General features: G+C 45.9%; 1 protein-coding gene across 1 annotated transcript; it reads left to right on the forward strand.

The window, feature by feature from the left end:
• The first annotated feature begins 9,148 nt into the window (after positions 1-9,148).
• Positions 9,149-17,004, forward strand: CNOT11 (CCR4-NOT transcription complex subunit 11). The gene is made up of 7 exons (XM_072345197.1): positions 9,149-9,711; positions 9,929-10,093; positions 13,509-13,661; positions 14,221-14,423; positions 14,709-14,911; positions 15,451-15,547; positions 16,658-17,004. Exons 1-7 carry the CDS (start codon positions 9,297-9,299, stop codon positions 16,853-16,855), a joined length of 1,434 nt encoding a protein of 477 aa, XP_072201298.1. The 5' UTR covers positions 9,149-9,296; the 3' UTR covers positions 16,856-17,004.
• The last annotated feature ends 116 nt before the right edge of the window (positions 17,005-17,120 follow it).

A 17,120-nucleotide genomic window follows, 5' to 3' on the forward strand; every position in this document is an offset into this window, starting at 1 on the left:
GTTTGTCTTTCTTCAGCTCCTGTTCACAAACGTTCCTGGCCCATTATTAAACTACCAAAAATAAAACACTTCTGGTCCAGCATTTTCTCCCATGTGTCCTCTCCAGCTGCTGCCCAGACACAGACCCCGCACCAATGAGCGCACTGTTCCTGTTTTGGGCTGTGATGTTATCGCAGTGGGATGCACACAGGAGGCTCTGCCCATGAAGGGCATTTCAGCAGTGCATTTTCTTAACCCTTACTTGACTGTGAGAGTTCCTGGCAAAGAAGTCACGCTGACATAGAAGAACAGAGACGGCTGTTGTTTGCCTCAGCCCTTGCCAGCTGAGGTCTCTGGTGCCACAGTTGTGCATTTAAAGGAATATCTAGAGTAGGAGTGATGAGCAGCTACAGTTAGTGCACGGGGAGAGCTGCCTTTACGGAGCCTTATGAAGAGCTTGCTCTGACCCACCAGTGCTATAATGAACCAGAGGGGGGGATCAGCGCGTGAATGAGGCATTGCTACTGCCTGCAAGATGGCTGCGCCAGACTGAGGGAACCACTGTCATGTCGATTAGATGAGTTTTAATGCTGTGATAGTATGATGTCTGTGCTGTGGTTGCTGATGCCAAACCACAGGCTCCAGTGAAATAGTAGGTGGCTGAGAGAGAGAGAGTGCACTTCCCCAACTACACCGACTGCGTGCGTGGGTCCTTGGTGTGATCTCTGAGGGAAACATGGGAATGACTGGAGGCCAGGGGCACGGCTGGATAGGTCTGCAGATGGTGACTGATGGCTGGGAAACATTTATGAACACAAGCATAGGATGCATAGTCCATGAATAAAAGGATCCTCAGGAAAGCCAGTGTTTCCCCCTCTGGACAAGGCAATGCCATTTTACAAATAGGAGGTTTCTGCCCACTGTTCCATGATTTGAACCACCTTACCATCTTTTGTCCTGGCCTGCATAGTTATATGCTGAGGTCAGATCACCTGATGGGAAAAGAAGGTTTAATTATATGTGAAACGCTTACAGAATGGTTTCAGCTGCTGAAGGCAAAATGGCTCAGCCTCCCAACTTGTTTGGATGCCAGTGTGCTCCGTGCCATTTGTGTTAACACAGCACTCCGCTTCTGCAAGAGCGTCAGTGAAGGACACCGATCTTCTGCAGTAGGCAGGGAGAGCAAGAGAAACCAGAGGATGCCACATGGCTTCCTATCTCCGTGCTGCAAGTGGCATGCTTCTGCATTTTTGTGCACGCGTGTGTGTCAGAGTTTGATGCTGTAGTGTTTTGCTAAGGAGATGTTTAAACATTAGCTACTGATCAGCACATCAGTGAACAGGGAAGAAATAAAGGAAACTCAGTCTCTTAAGCAATCTTATCTATTTTACAGTAAAAAGAAATGCTTACCATAAAGATGTCAGAAAGGCATCAGCAGAAGTTAGAGAAGCTTTGTAAAAAGCAAAACTGCACTTTCTTTTTCCTGTACGCCTTTCCTCACCAGTCAGGGCATGGTGCTATGTGTCTCCAAGGAGTTTACGTGCTTCCATTGACAAGGCATTGGCATATACTGAAATATAAGAGCATACTCTGTCACAGTGGAAATATGAACGTGTGTCATTGGGTTTATAATGACAGTTTTATTTTAAGTCTCCTTTCCAAACATCACTGCAAAGACAGGTAAATAGGTAATCGTGCTATATGCATATTACATGCATATGTTATGTTCTCCCTCTGATGTAGAAACATGCAGACACTGCTCAGGACCATACCTTACAGAGGAGCAGATGGGTGGTCAGGCAGCAAAGGAACAGGCTGGGTTTCAGCCTTGATCTGAACATACTTGGACTGTTTGATAGGTAAAAGTCTCCCAGCAGCGACACTGAAAGAACTCAGATTACTCACAGCTGAATGTATGGTCAAGTTTATGCTCTCCTTTTGAGGTAACATACATGCTTGTGAGGGTTTTATAAAACAACTGCTTAGATGTGAACCTACTCCTGTTTTTGTTGTGCCTTTTGTTCTCCATAACAGCAATTACCTATAAAGCACTTGCCAGGCAATAACAGAGATGGGGATGAACCCTTCTCTAGCACTGGCTTTGCATTACTTTTCCACCATGTTCCTTCAGCCACCGCTGAGAAGCTCCCTATAACATCACCTCAAAATTCAGTCACTTTGAGGTTGAGTCAACAGTCCAACAACCCCAGCTGCTTCTCTTCCCTGTGCTGTGGCTCTCTCCCTATCTCTGAAATATTGCCAGGTACCCAGGAGAGCCCCTCTAGGAACACCTGGTGGCGCTCAGGGATATGATTTAGCAGAGGGTTGTTAGAGTTATGGTACTATGGTTAGGCTGCAGTTGGACTTGATGATCTTCAAGGTCTTTTCCAACCTGGGTAATTCTATGATTCTATGATTCTCTGAGTTGTCACTCCAGCCCTTCCCGTCCTTGAGACTTGAGGGGGTTACACACATCACAGCAGAGTTACAGCTGCGCAGAAGTAGACCTGCTATCAAGGTGCTGCTGCCTATCAGCAGAGTGCTGACATCTCCAGGCAGGGAATAGATAAGGTCTCTTCTCTGTCCCAGCCACTGATTGTCATAAAACGTGAATACATTTAACACTTCTGGAATACTTTTGCCTTTTGGTCATGTCCAGCTAAAGAAGATTAATGGTCAGAAGATGATGGGGGGAGGGAAGGAGCCAAGGGGGCTGGTTTGATAGACTGACAAATAGACAATGCGATTGCATCAGTCTCATTTCCTTAGGAAACTAGGCTAAAAATAAAAGGCTTTATTTGCTCCTGGGAATAAAGCAGAATGTCTCTCACATCTTTACAAAACATTTGTTTCTATGTATACTTATAAACAGTCAGGGTGGGAGAGGAAGTTTGCACCGGGTTTTGAGAAGAAAATGACAAGGAAGAGCTAGAGGTGCATGAGTTTTAAAACCCGGGATACTTTTAGACATACAGCACAGCAATACAGGCAGAGTCTTGCACAGAAGTGCCACATTACTGATGCGTAAACTGTTGGCCTGCAAACCAACTTGCCCGTTAGGCAATTTTTCACCCCTCCACAGAATGAACACACTTCTTTGGTGAAGAAGGATGATGTGCTCTAGATCAAACCTTGTGCGCACTCTGAAGTCAGCAGACTCTCACAGCTGTCAGTGAGCAGCACATAAGTTGCTGTATTTGATCAGATTTACTGTCCAGAGACTCCTGTCTGATGGTGACCAAGACTAGCTACTTCAGAAGAAACACCCCCCAGAAAGGTCTGTTTCTGCATAGAAAATGCCTTTTGTTTACGAGATCTAAAATGACTATTTCACTGTTTTATCAGCTGGTACCACACCGGGGGTGTGCTTTTATAGCCGTACTTAATGGACAGGGAACCAAGTAGTTCCACATCCTCCAGAAACCTCTGATTGCTTGCTGTGAGACATGACTGCCAACACAACATCCACAAAAAGGGAACGGTTCATACAGCCCAAGGGGCCTTCCCTCATGGCAAATTGGCTGTGTGGAAGCATTTGTATTGTCCATCTCCTATGCTTGTGCACTACCTTTGCATTTTTGCTCCAGTGGCCTATGCATGGTAGTCCCTTCTTCCTGAGACATGCTATAATTTCCATTACAGAAATACTTAGTAGTCTCAAACACCATACCAAGGACTATATAAACATGTCATTAGGGGGTGGTCCTCAGCATATGCTGGGGAAAAAAGGATGCAGCACACTGCTAGAAGACAAGAAAAGCAATATATATCTCACTTGCAGGTATGTACTCCTGTGTGTAGTTTCACTCAACTGCAGTAATATGTGAGTCAAGCCCTGTCAGGTGATCCTCTTGGTTGATTATAGTATCATAGTATCGTGCGAGTTGGAAGGGACCTTAGAGATCATCGTGGTTACAAACCAACAGCTGCATATTGAGAAAGCAAGAAAACTGAAGTCCTCACAAAAACATAAGTCTTCCATGTATTTCTAGTACTTCTCTGTCTCTCCTTCTGTCTCACTCTCTCCATATTACTGATACTCAGTCAACCCACAGAGCAGAAACTGCACTTCCTAATATCTTCAGAGAGTTATGCACATCTAGATGCGTGTACAGCTAACTGCTACCTAATGTGCGAGTGATGGAAAGCATCCTGGGGGGATTCTGAATATCTCTAGAGAAGGAGACTCCACAACCTCTCTGTGCAGCCTGTCCCAGTGCTCTGTCACCCTCACTGTAAGGAAGTTCTTCCTCATGTTGGTATGGAATTTCCTGTGTTGCAGTTTTTGTCCTGTCACTGCACACCACCAAAAAGAGCCTGGCCTCACTGATTTGACTCCCATCCTTTAGGTGTTTATAAATAGTGATGAGATCCCCTCTCATTCTTCCTCTTCTTCAGGCTTAACAGCCGCAGGTCTCTCAGCCTTTCCTCAATACTGGTTATGCTCCAAACCCCTTGTCTTCTTTGCAGGCCTCTGGATTCTCTCAAGAAGTACCCTCTCTTCCTCTCTTTCTTGAACTGGAGAGCCACAGTACCTCACAAGAGCACACTGCTGGCTCATGGACATACTGTTGTCCACTTTGACACCTAAGTCCTTCCCCACAGTGCTCCTTTCCAGCAGGTCAGCCACTCATCTGTACTGCTACATGCTGCTGTTTCTTCCCAGGTGCAGGATTCTTTGCTTCCCCCTGCTGAAGCTCATCAGGTTCCTCTCTGCCCAACTCACAGGTCCGTCCAGGTGCTGTTGAATGGTAGCACAGCCATCTGGTGTGTGTGTATGTGTGGGGCTGGTGCAGCTTGTCACTGCTGCTGTTATAGCATTACCTCCAAGTGACCATACATGCAAGTGACACTTGGGTGAACTGAACGGCTGCTTCACATCCTGCTCACTGAATATACAGAAGCTCCCCCTGAAAGCAGTGCTCTCTGCAGGGTGTAACTGCTGAGTTCTTCAGCAAATGAGAATGGTGATGTGCATATTTGCCAGTTTCATTTTGCTGTTTGTTTTTCTTAACCCGAGTTAGTGTATTCCATAACTCAGCTAATTCCTATCTACAGAGTATCCTGGAGCAGTTTTCTTCACTCTGAAGATAAAACACTGCATTCACCAGCAGCACTGACTGGGTCTGCGCCATTAATATCTTCACTGTGACCACAGCAGATAAACAAAGATACGTGCAGATACAGTGATCTGTTGTTTTTCCCTCTTACTTCCTTGTACCGAGGATTATGGCTTGCTTGTTTTAAGACACTGAAAATGATATACTTCTAATGCAGCTGATTGCAACAAACAGCGTGGGGGAGGATGGAGGGAGGATTCAATTGGTAAGAGATAGTGGAGGTTTATTTTAGTAGATAAATATTGTAGTGCATTTGCCTCGTCTTTGAAACGCATTAAATATACACACTCTTAAAACACTATTGAAATGTTTGAATGCCAGTGTTGCAAATGAAAATCAATAGGATGCTATTAGGCTCGTTATATTGCTGCAATGCATCATTAAAATGTATTTTAAAAGCTTTCAACACAAAATGGGAGATGGGATGAATAAGATGTTTTGAGGAAGTGCAGCACACTTAGAGATGGCCACAAGAGAAACTTGGTAGGCAGATGAAAGCCCTGTAAGGAGCTCAGTAGATACAGGAAATAAATGGGAACATTACAAAATGAATGAGACGAACCTCTGATACAGACAAATCAGTGGAGCTTCACCGTTGCTGGAGGAAAGCAAAATCACCAAATACTTGCTCTTTCTAAAGGGAAAGAATGAGGAGGGACTCTCTCAATGTCTGGGAGTTTTAACAGGCAAGAAGGACAACGCATTTCCAGTCCCCAAACGCACACATTGTTCTGCTTTCATACCTGACCGCCATTGCTTGCACTGTTCCTGGCACAGGATCAGAACACAAACCCTCATCCTGCACCTCACCAAGCACTTTCTCACTAAAACCATCAGATCCTGCTTTTCTCCTTTCCTTCCCGGAGTCCTCAGTTCCTGTAAACAAAGCAAAGTAACTTTAGACAGAGATGAATATTCCCCCCTGCTCCTTCTAGAGTCATTGCCTGGATTTGAGTTCAGCGCCCTACAGGAAGAAACAGAAGCTGAAAGTCCCCCTTCTTGAGCAACAGCTCTGATCAGCTCTGAATTATTGAACACTTGGTCAGAAAGCAGATTTCAGATTAGTGGTTTAAGCATAAATAAAGCCCTCCCTCCTGCAAAGATTCAACTGATATTGATTTGAGATGAAAACAGAAACAAAGTGTAAGTCGAGTCATTGAACCAGGGAACAGAAATAGTGCCAGGTGAGTCAGGCATACAATTGCAGAGCTCAAAAAATAAAAGCTGAATACTCCAATTAAAGTTCAGAGTGAAGAGTTCCCAAGCAATATTCACACAGAACACAACGCTCACCTGGTTTTGAATCACAAATGGACTTTAAAAGTCCTTCTTTTGCTTCAAATCACGTTCTGAAAATGTTATAGTTATCATAGAAGGGTTTCTTAGCCACAATAAGGTTCTGTGCGCAGATATATATGCCAATAGTCATACTGTATGCTGCTTTTATGTGCTAGTATCAAGAAACCAAGAAATAATGACTTGACACGGGTTGACAAGGAACAGCGCATATGAAGCCATCGTAAAATGATATCTGGGGTGTTCCTACAAAGTACGTCCAAGAATCGCTTGACATCTTTGAGATCTGATGAACAAGCGAAGCTGTATTCTCATAGTAACTCAGGAAGGCTTTCAGGCATTGTTAGCATGCCAATATTGTTGATTACTCCGGGAATAATAAATCTGTTTCTGCACCGGTTGTCTCATGTTAGGTTTTGAACTGAAGAGCTGAACTAGGAGGGATAACATGCAATGGTCACTAGAAAGCAGCATATGGAGAGGCTCACACAAAACCTACCTTCTCTCTCCCCTTTTGGATACGTTGCTATTTAAAATGCACTGTAGATGGGCTGGGTCACTTAAATTACTAAGGGAAGGAATCTGTGTACAAGAGAAAAGTCTTGTGAGAATAAACAAAACAATCTGGATGCGTTCTGATTTCCCCTTTGACTTCAAGGTGTGACTTAATTCCTTCCCACCATGTTCTTCCCATGTGAAATGTGGGATAAAAATTCACGGGTGGAAGTTGTTTCTTAGCTGAAGTATTCAGCTTCTTCGCTAGAAGAAACTCAAATACTTGCTGTGGAGCAGGTCAATTTAATATAACTTCCTTGCCACCTTTTTCTTCTGCCTCCCTAATGCTGCCTATTTCTGTTGCTCCTTCATTAGTATTCTTTCCCCAAATGCCCACAGAGCAGTTTCCATTCCTTGGCGTTATCTAAAATACAATAGCAAACCATAACATAATCAGTTGGAATAAGGAAAGGAAGAAAAACGAATTCTACGGTTAAACTGCATAGCCTTTCCCTGCCTGCTAATAGCAAACCACCGCTTTTGCTACTCTGAAATGGTAACCTGTATTCCACTTTCCAAACCGTTAGCTTTCCTTCTCTGACCAGAAACCTTCTCATCTGGATAGAAGGATTTCAGATGGCTGCATCAGCCACACGGAAGTCACTTTCTTTTTTGCTATCTCAGTCACTGGGGAGACATTTTATTGCTCCGACGGCCATTTCTGCAATCCTACATCCATTATTCCAATCAGAACATTAAGCAAGAGCGGTTTGCATTTCTGAAACTGATGGGAAAAGGAAAGAGAGCTTTTTCTTTCTCAACAGGTTTCTCCTTCTTGCAACAAATCTGCTCCGCACAGTCTGTTATTAGCAGCAGGTTGACCAAAAGAATGGCTACCTGGGCAGAAGCACCACAGATCTACTTGAGAGTGGATTAGCACCCAGACAACCAGCACACCAAAAGCACAAAATCTGCTGCTCAGTTTCAGGTCAACAGATGAGAGCAACGTCCAAAAGCATTGAGGGAAAGGAGCTAAAGAAGAAAAGCTGGATTCATTCCTTGCATCTCTACAGGGATCTTGGAGTTGTTCCCAGGCTTTACTGACAGGGTACAAGTCAAGAGAACCGTCTCGCAGCGAAGAGTTACTAAGAGATGCGAGATGAAGTGTGTAAAATGAATCATTATTCATCGCCAGCATCTGATGGGACTCACTCAAGGGATTTATTTCAGCAGAAGGATGAAGATGTTACGTTGCAGCGTGCAACCTTCTCATCAAAATGGTCTTGGAAGCAAAAAATAACATAGGGGTAGAAAGTGTGTCACCAACCTTTCAAAAGGCCACGGAGGGAAGCCAAGAAACTTTAAGCCATCAAGTCCAGCTTCTGTAGTGATAAATGCTAAAATACTGTGATGAGGGTGGGGTGGAAAGAGAAAGAATCTCTCTCTTTTTGCAGCTGTGGATGCTTTCAACAATTGCTGCCGAGGAATGATACGAAAAGGCATCGAGGCCAGTTCTTCTATAGCATCGGGTCAACGTTCATGGCTTAAATAGAACAAACAATGTGAAAAAGCGAGCAGAGAAATAAACAGGATTCACTGTGTAAAGGTATATGAAAACATAAATCTGTGGAACACTCATAGTTGAATAAGAATCAAAAAGAATCAAAGAGATAGTTGATAAGAATCAAAAGAGAGGTGACCAGTAGGGAGAGGGAGCTGACTGTGGTGCCCCATCCCTGGAGGCGCTCAAGGCCAGGTTGGATGGGGCTCTGGGCAGCCTGAGCTGGTGGGGGGCAGCCTTCTTCCTCAGCACGTACCACACCACAGCCTCCGCTCCGTGTGCGGTGCCGGATGGCAACGGAGCCCGAGGGAACGGCATGGAGCTGTCAGGGGAGGGGCGGCTGTGGGTCAGGGAAAGGGGCTGCTCCACAGGGCGGTGGGCGTGGATCGGGCCGCACAGGGCTGTGTGCTCGCCCCGAGCTGCTCCGCGGCCCTCCTGTCAGCCCTCCGCCGCCGGTTACCGCCCAGCCGTTGCGGACGCCCCGCCGCCGAACCGCCCCCCGCTCAGAGCCGCGCGCTGCCAGACGGGCGCTGCCGGACTCCCCCTACTGGCCCCAACGGCCGTCGCGCTCCGACCCCGGCCCGCCCCGCCCCGCCGGGCCCGGCCAATCCCCTGCGTCTCCCCGCCCCGCGGGGCAGATCGGGCCAATCCCATCTCGCGAGACACCGCCGCGGGCACGGCGGGCCGATCGTACCCCCTCCCGCGCCGGGGCGGGCCGTCCCCGCGGCTCCGCAGCGGCCGCGCCGCCTTACGGCCGGGCCGTAAAGCGCGTCCGGCGCGACGGCGCGCGGCCTTCCGGTGGCGGGCAGCGGCGGGGCCGGGCGCCGTGAGGCGGGCGGGGGCGGATGCCCGGAGGCGGGGGCAGCCCGGCCGAGGCGGGCGGCGAAGCGGGCGGCGCGGCGGGCGGCGGCGGCGGAGCGGGGGGCGGCAGGATGAGCCTGTCGCCGAAGGAGCTGACGAGCCTGCTGGGCATCGTGTCGGAGGAAGCGGGCGGCAGCACCTTCGAGGGCCTCTCCAGCGCCTTCCACCACTACTTCGGCAAGGCCGAGCACTTCCGCCTGGGCTCCGTGCTCGTCCTGCTGCTGCAGCAGCCCGACCTGCTGCCCAGCCCCGCGCAGCGCCTCACCGCCCTCTACCTGCTGTGGGAGATGTACCGCACCGAGCCCCTCGCCGCCAACCCGTTCGCCGCCGTCTTCGCCCACCTGCTCAACCCCGCTCCCGAACGCGGCGGCGACGAGGCGGAGCGCACCCCGCTCTCAGGTGCCGGGGAACGGCGGCGGTCGGGGCCGGAGCGGGGCGTTCCGGGCTGTGCCGGCGGCCGTGCCGTACCGGCGGCCTTCCCGGGGGTTACTGGCTTAGCGCCGCCGTTAGCCGTAACGTGACTTTACGAGATGTTTTCTCCACGCCTGAGGAGTACGCTGGGTAGCGATTGATTGCCTCAGGAATCGAGGCTTACCTTTCCCTTGTCTCCCCGCAGGCTTCTTGCCGCCCATAACCCCGCCCGAGAAGTTCTTCCTGTCCCAGCTGATGCTGGCCCCCCCCAGAGAGCTGTTCAAGAAGACCCCGCGCCAGATTGCTGCGATGGACGTCGGCAACATGGCCCAGTCGGTGGATATAAGTGGGCTTCAGCTGGCCTTGGCCGGTAAGGAGGAGCTGCGGCTCCGCTGCGAATGGAAATGTTGATTGCCGTTTGACTTTGAGGTGCTCCTGTCTGTCTGTGGGGAAGAAGTTGGACTGAGCTGTAGCGTATTCAAGCATAGACGAACTTCAAGTGCAGTTGTGGCCGGGCTGTTTTATCCACTTAGGTGTGTCACTGCCTTACAAATAAGACCACTTTGCTAGTGTAGGAAGATTTTCACCTAAAGTTTGTTATGCTTTTTCTCTTGTGTATCTTTATCCCATTCTCTCCTTTGCTGTGGGTTTGGTACTGTGCAGCAATACAGCAGCACCTGGCAAAGAGGCTGTTCCAGTTGCATCTTAGTTCTCTGTGGTCAGGTTTTGCAGTGTTAGCTCAGCAGCAGGAGGTGGTCTGCCTTTACTAGGCTATAAGGAAGAGGGACTCAGTGCTTATTCTTGGGCAGGAGGAAAGGGGCAGGAATATGATTGTTCTGACCGTGTGGAGCAACAAGTTACATCTGGAGCTGATCTGAAATGGGAAATATTGCTTGGAACAAGTTGCCAACTCGAGCAGTTTATTTCCTAGGTACGTACAAATGGAACTACTTCAAAACTGACCATCCCACTTCTCTGTTTGAACACTGTGGTTTCTCTCTGAGGTCAGGCACGACTCTTTCTGTCCTGCAGTCATATCTTGGTGCTGTCACTTTTATGTAGCACTTGTCACTGACTTTTATGCTCTGCTCTGCTTTTTGATCGGGGCATTGTAGTTGCATCGCTTTCCCATCCATTTCACAGAACAGCTGTGGGCCTTCTGAAATTGTGTCTCCTGAGATGAATTCAGGGCTTTTTAGAGCAGGGTGATTGACTTGCTTTAGAATATACCTGCAGAATAGAGTACTTGGCTTCTCAACTTCAGTTTAGTTGGTGACACACTGGAACAGGTTGCCCAAGGAGGTTATGGATGCCCCATCCCTGGAGGCATTCAAGGCCAGGCTGGATGTGGCTCTGGGCAGCCTGGTCTGGTGGTTGGTGACCCTGCACATAGCAGGGGGTTGAAACCAGGTGATCGTTGTGGTCCTTTTCAACCCAGGCCATTCTATGATTCTACATTTCACTGTGGTAATTTTTCTTGTAGGCTCTTCTGTTGAATGTCAGTTGCTGGAATAGAGCATCTTGATTTTCAAGATCAAGAAAACCTGATAAAACATCATAAGTGATTGCATTCGTAGGAGTTGTGTTCTTCAATTTGAGCATATTGGTTCAAGCTGCTGTGTTCTCTTCTGAAATACAACCATGTTCTAACTAACAGTACACACCTCTTCCTTCTGCTTAGCCTGGGTTGCCCAGGGACACGGTGGGGTCACCATGCCTGGAGGTGTTCAGGAGCAATTAGATGTTCCTGGGGTACATGGTTTAGTGGGCAATAGTGGTGGGGAGTGAACAGTTGGACTGGATGGACTTGGATGGCTTTTCTGACCTTGGTGATTCTATGATTCTATTCTGTGGTTTTTGAAGCAGTGAAAGTCAGAATTTCAACCCCAATGCATGTAAGTAAAGGGTTCATTTAAGCTTATAAAAAATATCAGTGAACTGAATGACTGTGTCTTAAATTTTTGTTCTAATTAAGCATCATTAGTCATTTGAGATGAGGGGACCTGAGGGGATACAACCAATCCATGACTTTATAACTATATAGGTATATAACTATATAAGTTTTAGACTACAGATGACAATGAAGGACACCCAATTTGTCTCATTTTCCACTCAGAGAACTTGTTCCATTAACTCAGCTGATCCCTGCAGGAGCTGAATGGTAGAACTCACAAGCTGGAATTTCCAACAGCGTATAAAGTTAGAGCATTTATTCCAGTGTTTGTGCGGGCTGACATAATAGGAAGAAGGACATTTCTAAAAGAAACTAGCAGGTGGAGCTTTGTTTCAGTGTCCTTTTGTCACTTAGAGGAGTTTTGCTGTAAGTGTCTCTCATGGATCTGAAATAGTTTCATATGGATGGGGAGCTGCAAAGGGTTATGTGGCTGCACAAAGAAGAGGAAGTGTGCTTTGCTTAAAAGAGATAAGGACGGGGTACTGAAGCTGAGGGCACTACACTTAATTAATCATCTGGATAATAAATGGTGTTGATTTCATGTGGGACCAACAAATTTGGACTTCAGATTACTTGAGACTTTATCTGCTACTTAATATCCTCCTTGGGAGAGGGAGGGAAGGAACATAAGATGGCATTGTGTGACGGGCTCTTGGCTTTCCTGCATGTTGTTGGGTTTTTGTTGGTTTGATTTTACCAAGGCAATAGAAAACACAGTTCTCACTAATACAGAGAATATGGAAGGCCAGCCCTTAAGCCTTCAGGTATGGAAGAGCGAGAGATTGTGACAGAACAACACCTGAAATTTGACAGTGCAAGTATTGATTGGTTGTGATTGTTTTCTTGACCACTTCTTTCATGTCTTCAGCTTTATATGCTAAATTTAGTATTACTCTTATGTACCTTGTTTATGTTCTGTAATTTGGAGTTTAGAGGGATGCTTTTACAGGACTTCTTTTGGGGAAAGGGAGGCTGAGGGGAGACCTTATTGCCGTCTTCCAGTACCTGAAAAGTTCTTACAGTGAGAGTGGGGCAGGTCTCTTCTCACTAGTGACATGTGACAGGACGAGGGGAAATGGCCTCAAGTTGCGCCAGGGCAAGTTTAGGTTGGATATTAGGAAGAACTTCTTTACAGAAAGGGTGGTTAGGTACTGGAATGGGCTCCCCAAGGAGGTGGTTGAATTGCCATCCCTGGATGTGTTTAAGAGCCGTTTGGATGTGGTACTCAGGGATATGATTTAGCGGAGGGTTTTTAGAGTTAGGGTACTGGTTAGGCTGCGGTTGGACTTGATGATCTTCAAGGTCTTTTCCAACCTGGGTAATTCTATGATTCTATGATTCTTTATAGCTGTAACTGTAGAGTCCTGTATCAATTAAACTCCTATGCAAAAGCAGCTTACGTGGTGCCACTGAAGTGTGTTGGCTGAATCTGAATAGGTGACTTCAGTTCTAGTATGACCCTTATCGTTACAGAAGGTAAATGCATCCCTGCAGATTTCTCTCTTCCCTGCTCTGAGAAATGATTGCAAAAGTAGATACAATTATGTGAACTCTTACAGAACTATCATGTGGATGTACTAATTTGCTTTTAATATCAGATTGCATCAGTTACTTAAAGTCGAGACTGTCTGAGATTCATTTCTACTTCCTCATCCTTGCTGCTGGCCTTCTGTCAGCTGGTATTCTGAATAGTAGCAAATACAGAACTAAGTTCCATGTTGTTATCTGTTCGGCTTTTGGTTTTTTGCAGCTAAAAAAGCTTTTGCTTCTAGCATTCTGGCATCTCTCTTTCAATTCCATGCTTTAATACTGTGGACTGTCCTTCTTGCAGAGCGTCAGTCTGAGTTGCCGACACAGAGCAAGGCCAGCTTCCCCAGCATCCTCAGCGATCCTGACCCAGATTCTTCCAACTCTGGTTTCGACAGCTCTGTTGCCTCCCAGATCACGGAAGCATTAGTGAGCGGACCGAAGCCTCCTATAGAAAGTATGTATGTTTGCACATCTTTTTGTTTAACTTCACGGTGTGCTACCTTGTTATTCATCTCCAGATGAAACATAGTATGATTCAAAAATGTTTTCAAGGTGTGAAATGGGAATGAAGATGAACGAAGCAGTGCAGAACTGTGTTAAAGTGTCTCCAGATCAGTCTCCATCATATTCCTGTTTCCAGGCTTTTCAAAACCTGGAGCCTGTCTCAGTCTGTTAGATGTGTTACCTGATGCTCCTCAACTCGTAGGCCCCTGCACTAAGTTCTACACTGACTGTAACACCTCAAAGAGTCAGTAGTGTGGGAGAGAAAAGGACTATTAACCTGTGGAAGAAGCAGTAATGTAGAGATCCAATTCAAGAGGAAAAACAGGCTGATGTAACAGCATCACTAAAAATGAGGAATAAATACTTTTCTGGGAGGAAAATAAGACCGTAACATGCTTCCCGCTGTTGCTCTAGCTTAGAAGATTGAGGACCTTGAAGATATCCTTGTACTGAAATAAAATGAAGCTCGATGTTTAAAACAAACATTTCACATTGTTGTGTTTTTTTAGGTCACTTTCGGCCAGAGTTCATTCGTCCACCACCTCCGCTCCACATATGTGAGGATGAATTGGCATGGTTAAACCCCATAGAACCAGACCACGCAATTCAGTGGGACAAGTCAATGTGTGTTAAAAACAGCACGGGAGTTGAGATAAAAAGAATTATGGCAAAAGCTTTTAAAAGTCCCTTGACTTCCCCACAGCAAACACAGGTAAGTATTGTGCTTACTGATCAAAAACTACTACATGCCTTGGTAAAGGTTTTCTTACTGTAGAATCACAGAGTGGCTTGGGTTGGAAGGGACCTCAAAGATCATCCAGTTCACTGGCACAGTTGTCTCTAAGTGGAAGTGTTAAAGAAATATACCTGCAATATATTTCAATACGGACAGCTGTAGACTTACTGTTCTCCTCTAGTTTAGATGTATTATAGCTGTCGCTTGAAGCCTCAATGTGAATAACTAAGAATAATTCAGATTTCCTTTTCCCCTTTACAGCTCCTTGGAGAACTGGAAAAGGACCCCAAGCTTGTTTATCATATCGGTCTCACTCCTGCCAAACTGCCAGACCTCGTTGAAAACAATCCTTTAGTAGCCATTGAAATGCTGCTCAAACTGATGCAGTCCAGTCAGATAACAGAGTATTTCTCTGTCTTGGTCAACATGGACATGTCCTTACATTCAATGGAAGTTGTCAATCGGTAAGTGCTATCTATCTCAGATTCTTCTTTAGCTAAAGGGGAAAAAAAAGCTCTCGTTGGTCCAGATTAAATTTATAGTTAATGAACCTACCCTCTAGTTTGTCTTCTTTTTCAACTCGGATAGCTGGTGTGTTTTATTGGGGCATCTGGAAATGACAGTTTCCAACTTACGGAACTTCCAACCAGTTAGTTATGCTGGTTGTATTCTTCAGGAAGGAACACCTGGATTCACTCAAATCCCAGCCAAATAAGGATAAGCCAAATTAGATGAAGAATCTCAGTACTATATGAAGTATTATATGAAGAATCTGAGTACGGAGGATTGAAATTACATTGATTCACTTCTGTAATTTACAGCAAATGTTTGTATTAATGTCAGATGTACTGAAGCCCAAATTCAACTCTGCTTCTGTACTGTGTTGGGTTTAAAAAAGAAACATGATCAGCAACAGATTAATACTGCAGGTCTAACTCTGTTCTGCAATGGAATCATTGAACGTATGGCTTCATGAAGTATTTGCTATCTGTAATTTGAACAGGCTTACTACTGCAGTTGATCTCCCTCCTGAATTTATTCATCTTTACATCTCCAACTGTATCTCCACTTGTGAACAGATTAAAGACAAATACATGCAGGTGAGTGCCCTATGAGATGGGTTAGGAAAAAAGATCCTGTATCTCACTCTGTGTAATACGTGCTTAGACTTCGTAAGATTAATAGCATTATAAGTTCTTCTGTCCTTCTTCTTTATTCCTAAGCATTAAATGCTTAATTTCTGCTTAGCTTTGAGGTTTTTTTCTCTGATGTATGTACCTCAGTTCCATCCCTTTCAAGGTGATGTTACTCATGTAGAAGCCTCACCCTTCACTTCTGCCTATTACTGACCTATAACAGCTTGCAGACATCAAAGACCTAAACCCTCTTTTCTACCCTCATAATGCCATAGTCTCTGCTTATCAATCCCATCTTCCTTAGTTCCAGTATACAAGCTGTAGCTGCTTTACAAATCTTTATCCCCCTTGCAGCTGTTGTCTGCATGCTGCATGAGGTATTCCTCCTATCCCAAACTGCTCCCATTCATTTCACCAAGTGCCCATTAGGTCTTGCTTTCCCGGATATGTTTTCAGTGAAGAACAGTTCCATGCTTAGCTCACACCAGGCGTGGTGAGTCTTGACCAGTTCCTCCCTTGGCTTCCTTCCCTCCATGCTGAAGGACTGCAGCCTCTTTAGGCTTGTGGAAAGCAGCCATTACTTTCCTTTATGCTTTTTGGTTTCTTTCTTGAGTGCCTGCTGTAGCTCTTCTATATCTTTAAGCTAGGGACATAAAAGGGGGGAGCAGAGGGCCAAGGAGCACGTTGTGATTGCTGAATAGCATGCAAGGCTTGGGGGATGTCACTTGTGTTAATCCTGCATAAAGTCTCACAGTAACTGAAACACAAGATGGTTTGAGATGTCCCTAGTTGTGACAGCATCTTAGGCTATCATCCCGTCTCTCAGGACTTTATGTATAAGGTTACATAATAAAGAAGTACAGTACTGTAAGGCAGAGGAGCCTGCTTTTTTTAGATACAGTAGTGATAAGAGAGGTAGAAGAGCATGAGCAGCATGTTCAGAGCTTGGGAACAAGAGGACTGCTGTACCAAAATTACTGCTGAAGGGGCTGTTGCAATGCTGAGGGCCAACACACGACTGCACTAGCTGTAAATACATATGAGGGTTGTGAAACCATCTCTCTTCTGTTTCAGAACCGCCTGGTACGCCTTGTTTGTGTCTTTCTTCAGTCTTTGATCAGAAACAAAATTATCAACGTTCAGGACTTGTTCATAGAAGTGCAAGCGTTCTGCATCGAGTTCAGCCGGATCCGAGAAGCTGCTGGCCTTTTCAGGTTGCTGAAGACCCTGGACACTGGGGAAAACCCATCAGAGACAAAAGCTTCTAAATAAGACTGTGCTGTCAGTGGAGGGGAAAAAGCCTGTCAGCATTCTGTACCAATTAATTGTATATTTCAAACAGAAATCACTGGATTAATGATGTAATACACTATAAATAGCATTTTATGCATTTAAACAATAAATAATTGTTTTCTCAGGTGCGTGCTTGAGTTTGGATGTTACACTTCACACTTCAGTTTAAATTCCAGGGGCTGCATTCAGGTGCTGAACTAGAAGCTCTGTTCCTACAGGAGGATGTATGCACTGCTTCCCTTAC

Source organism: Excalfactoria chinensis, chromosome 1 (assembly GCF_039878825.1).
Source record: "Excalfactoria chinensis isolate bCotChi1 chromosome 1, bCotChi1.hap2, whole genome shotgun sequence".
Taxonomy (NCBI): Eukaryota; Metazoa; Chordata; class Aves; order Galliformes; family Phasianidae; genus Excalfactoria; species Excalfactoria chinensis.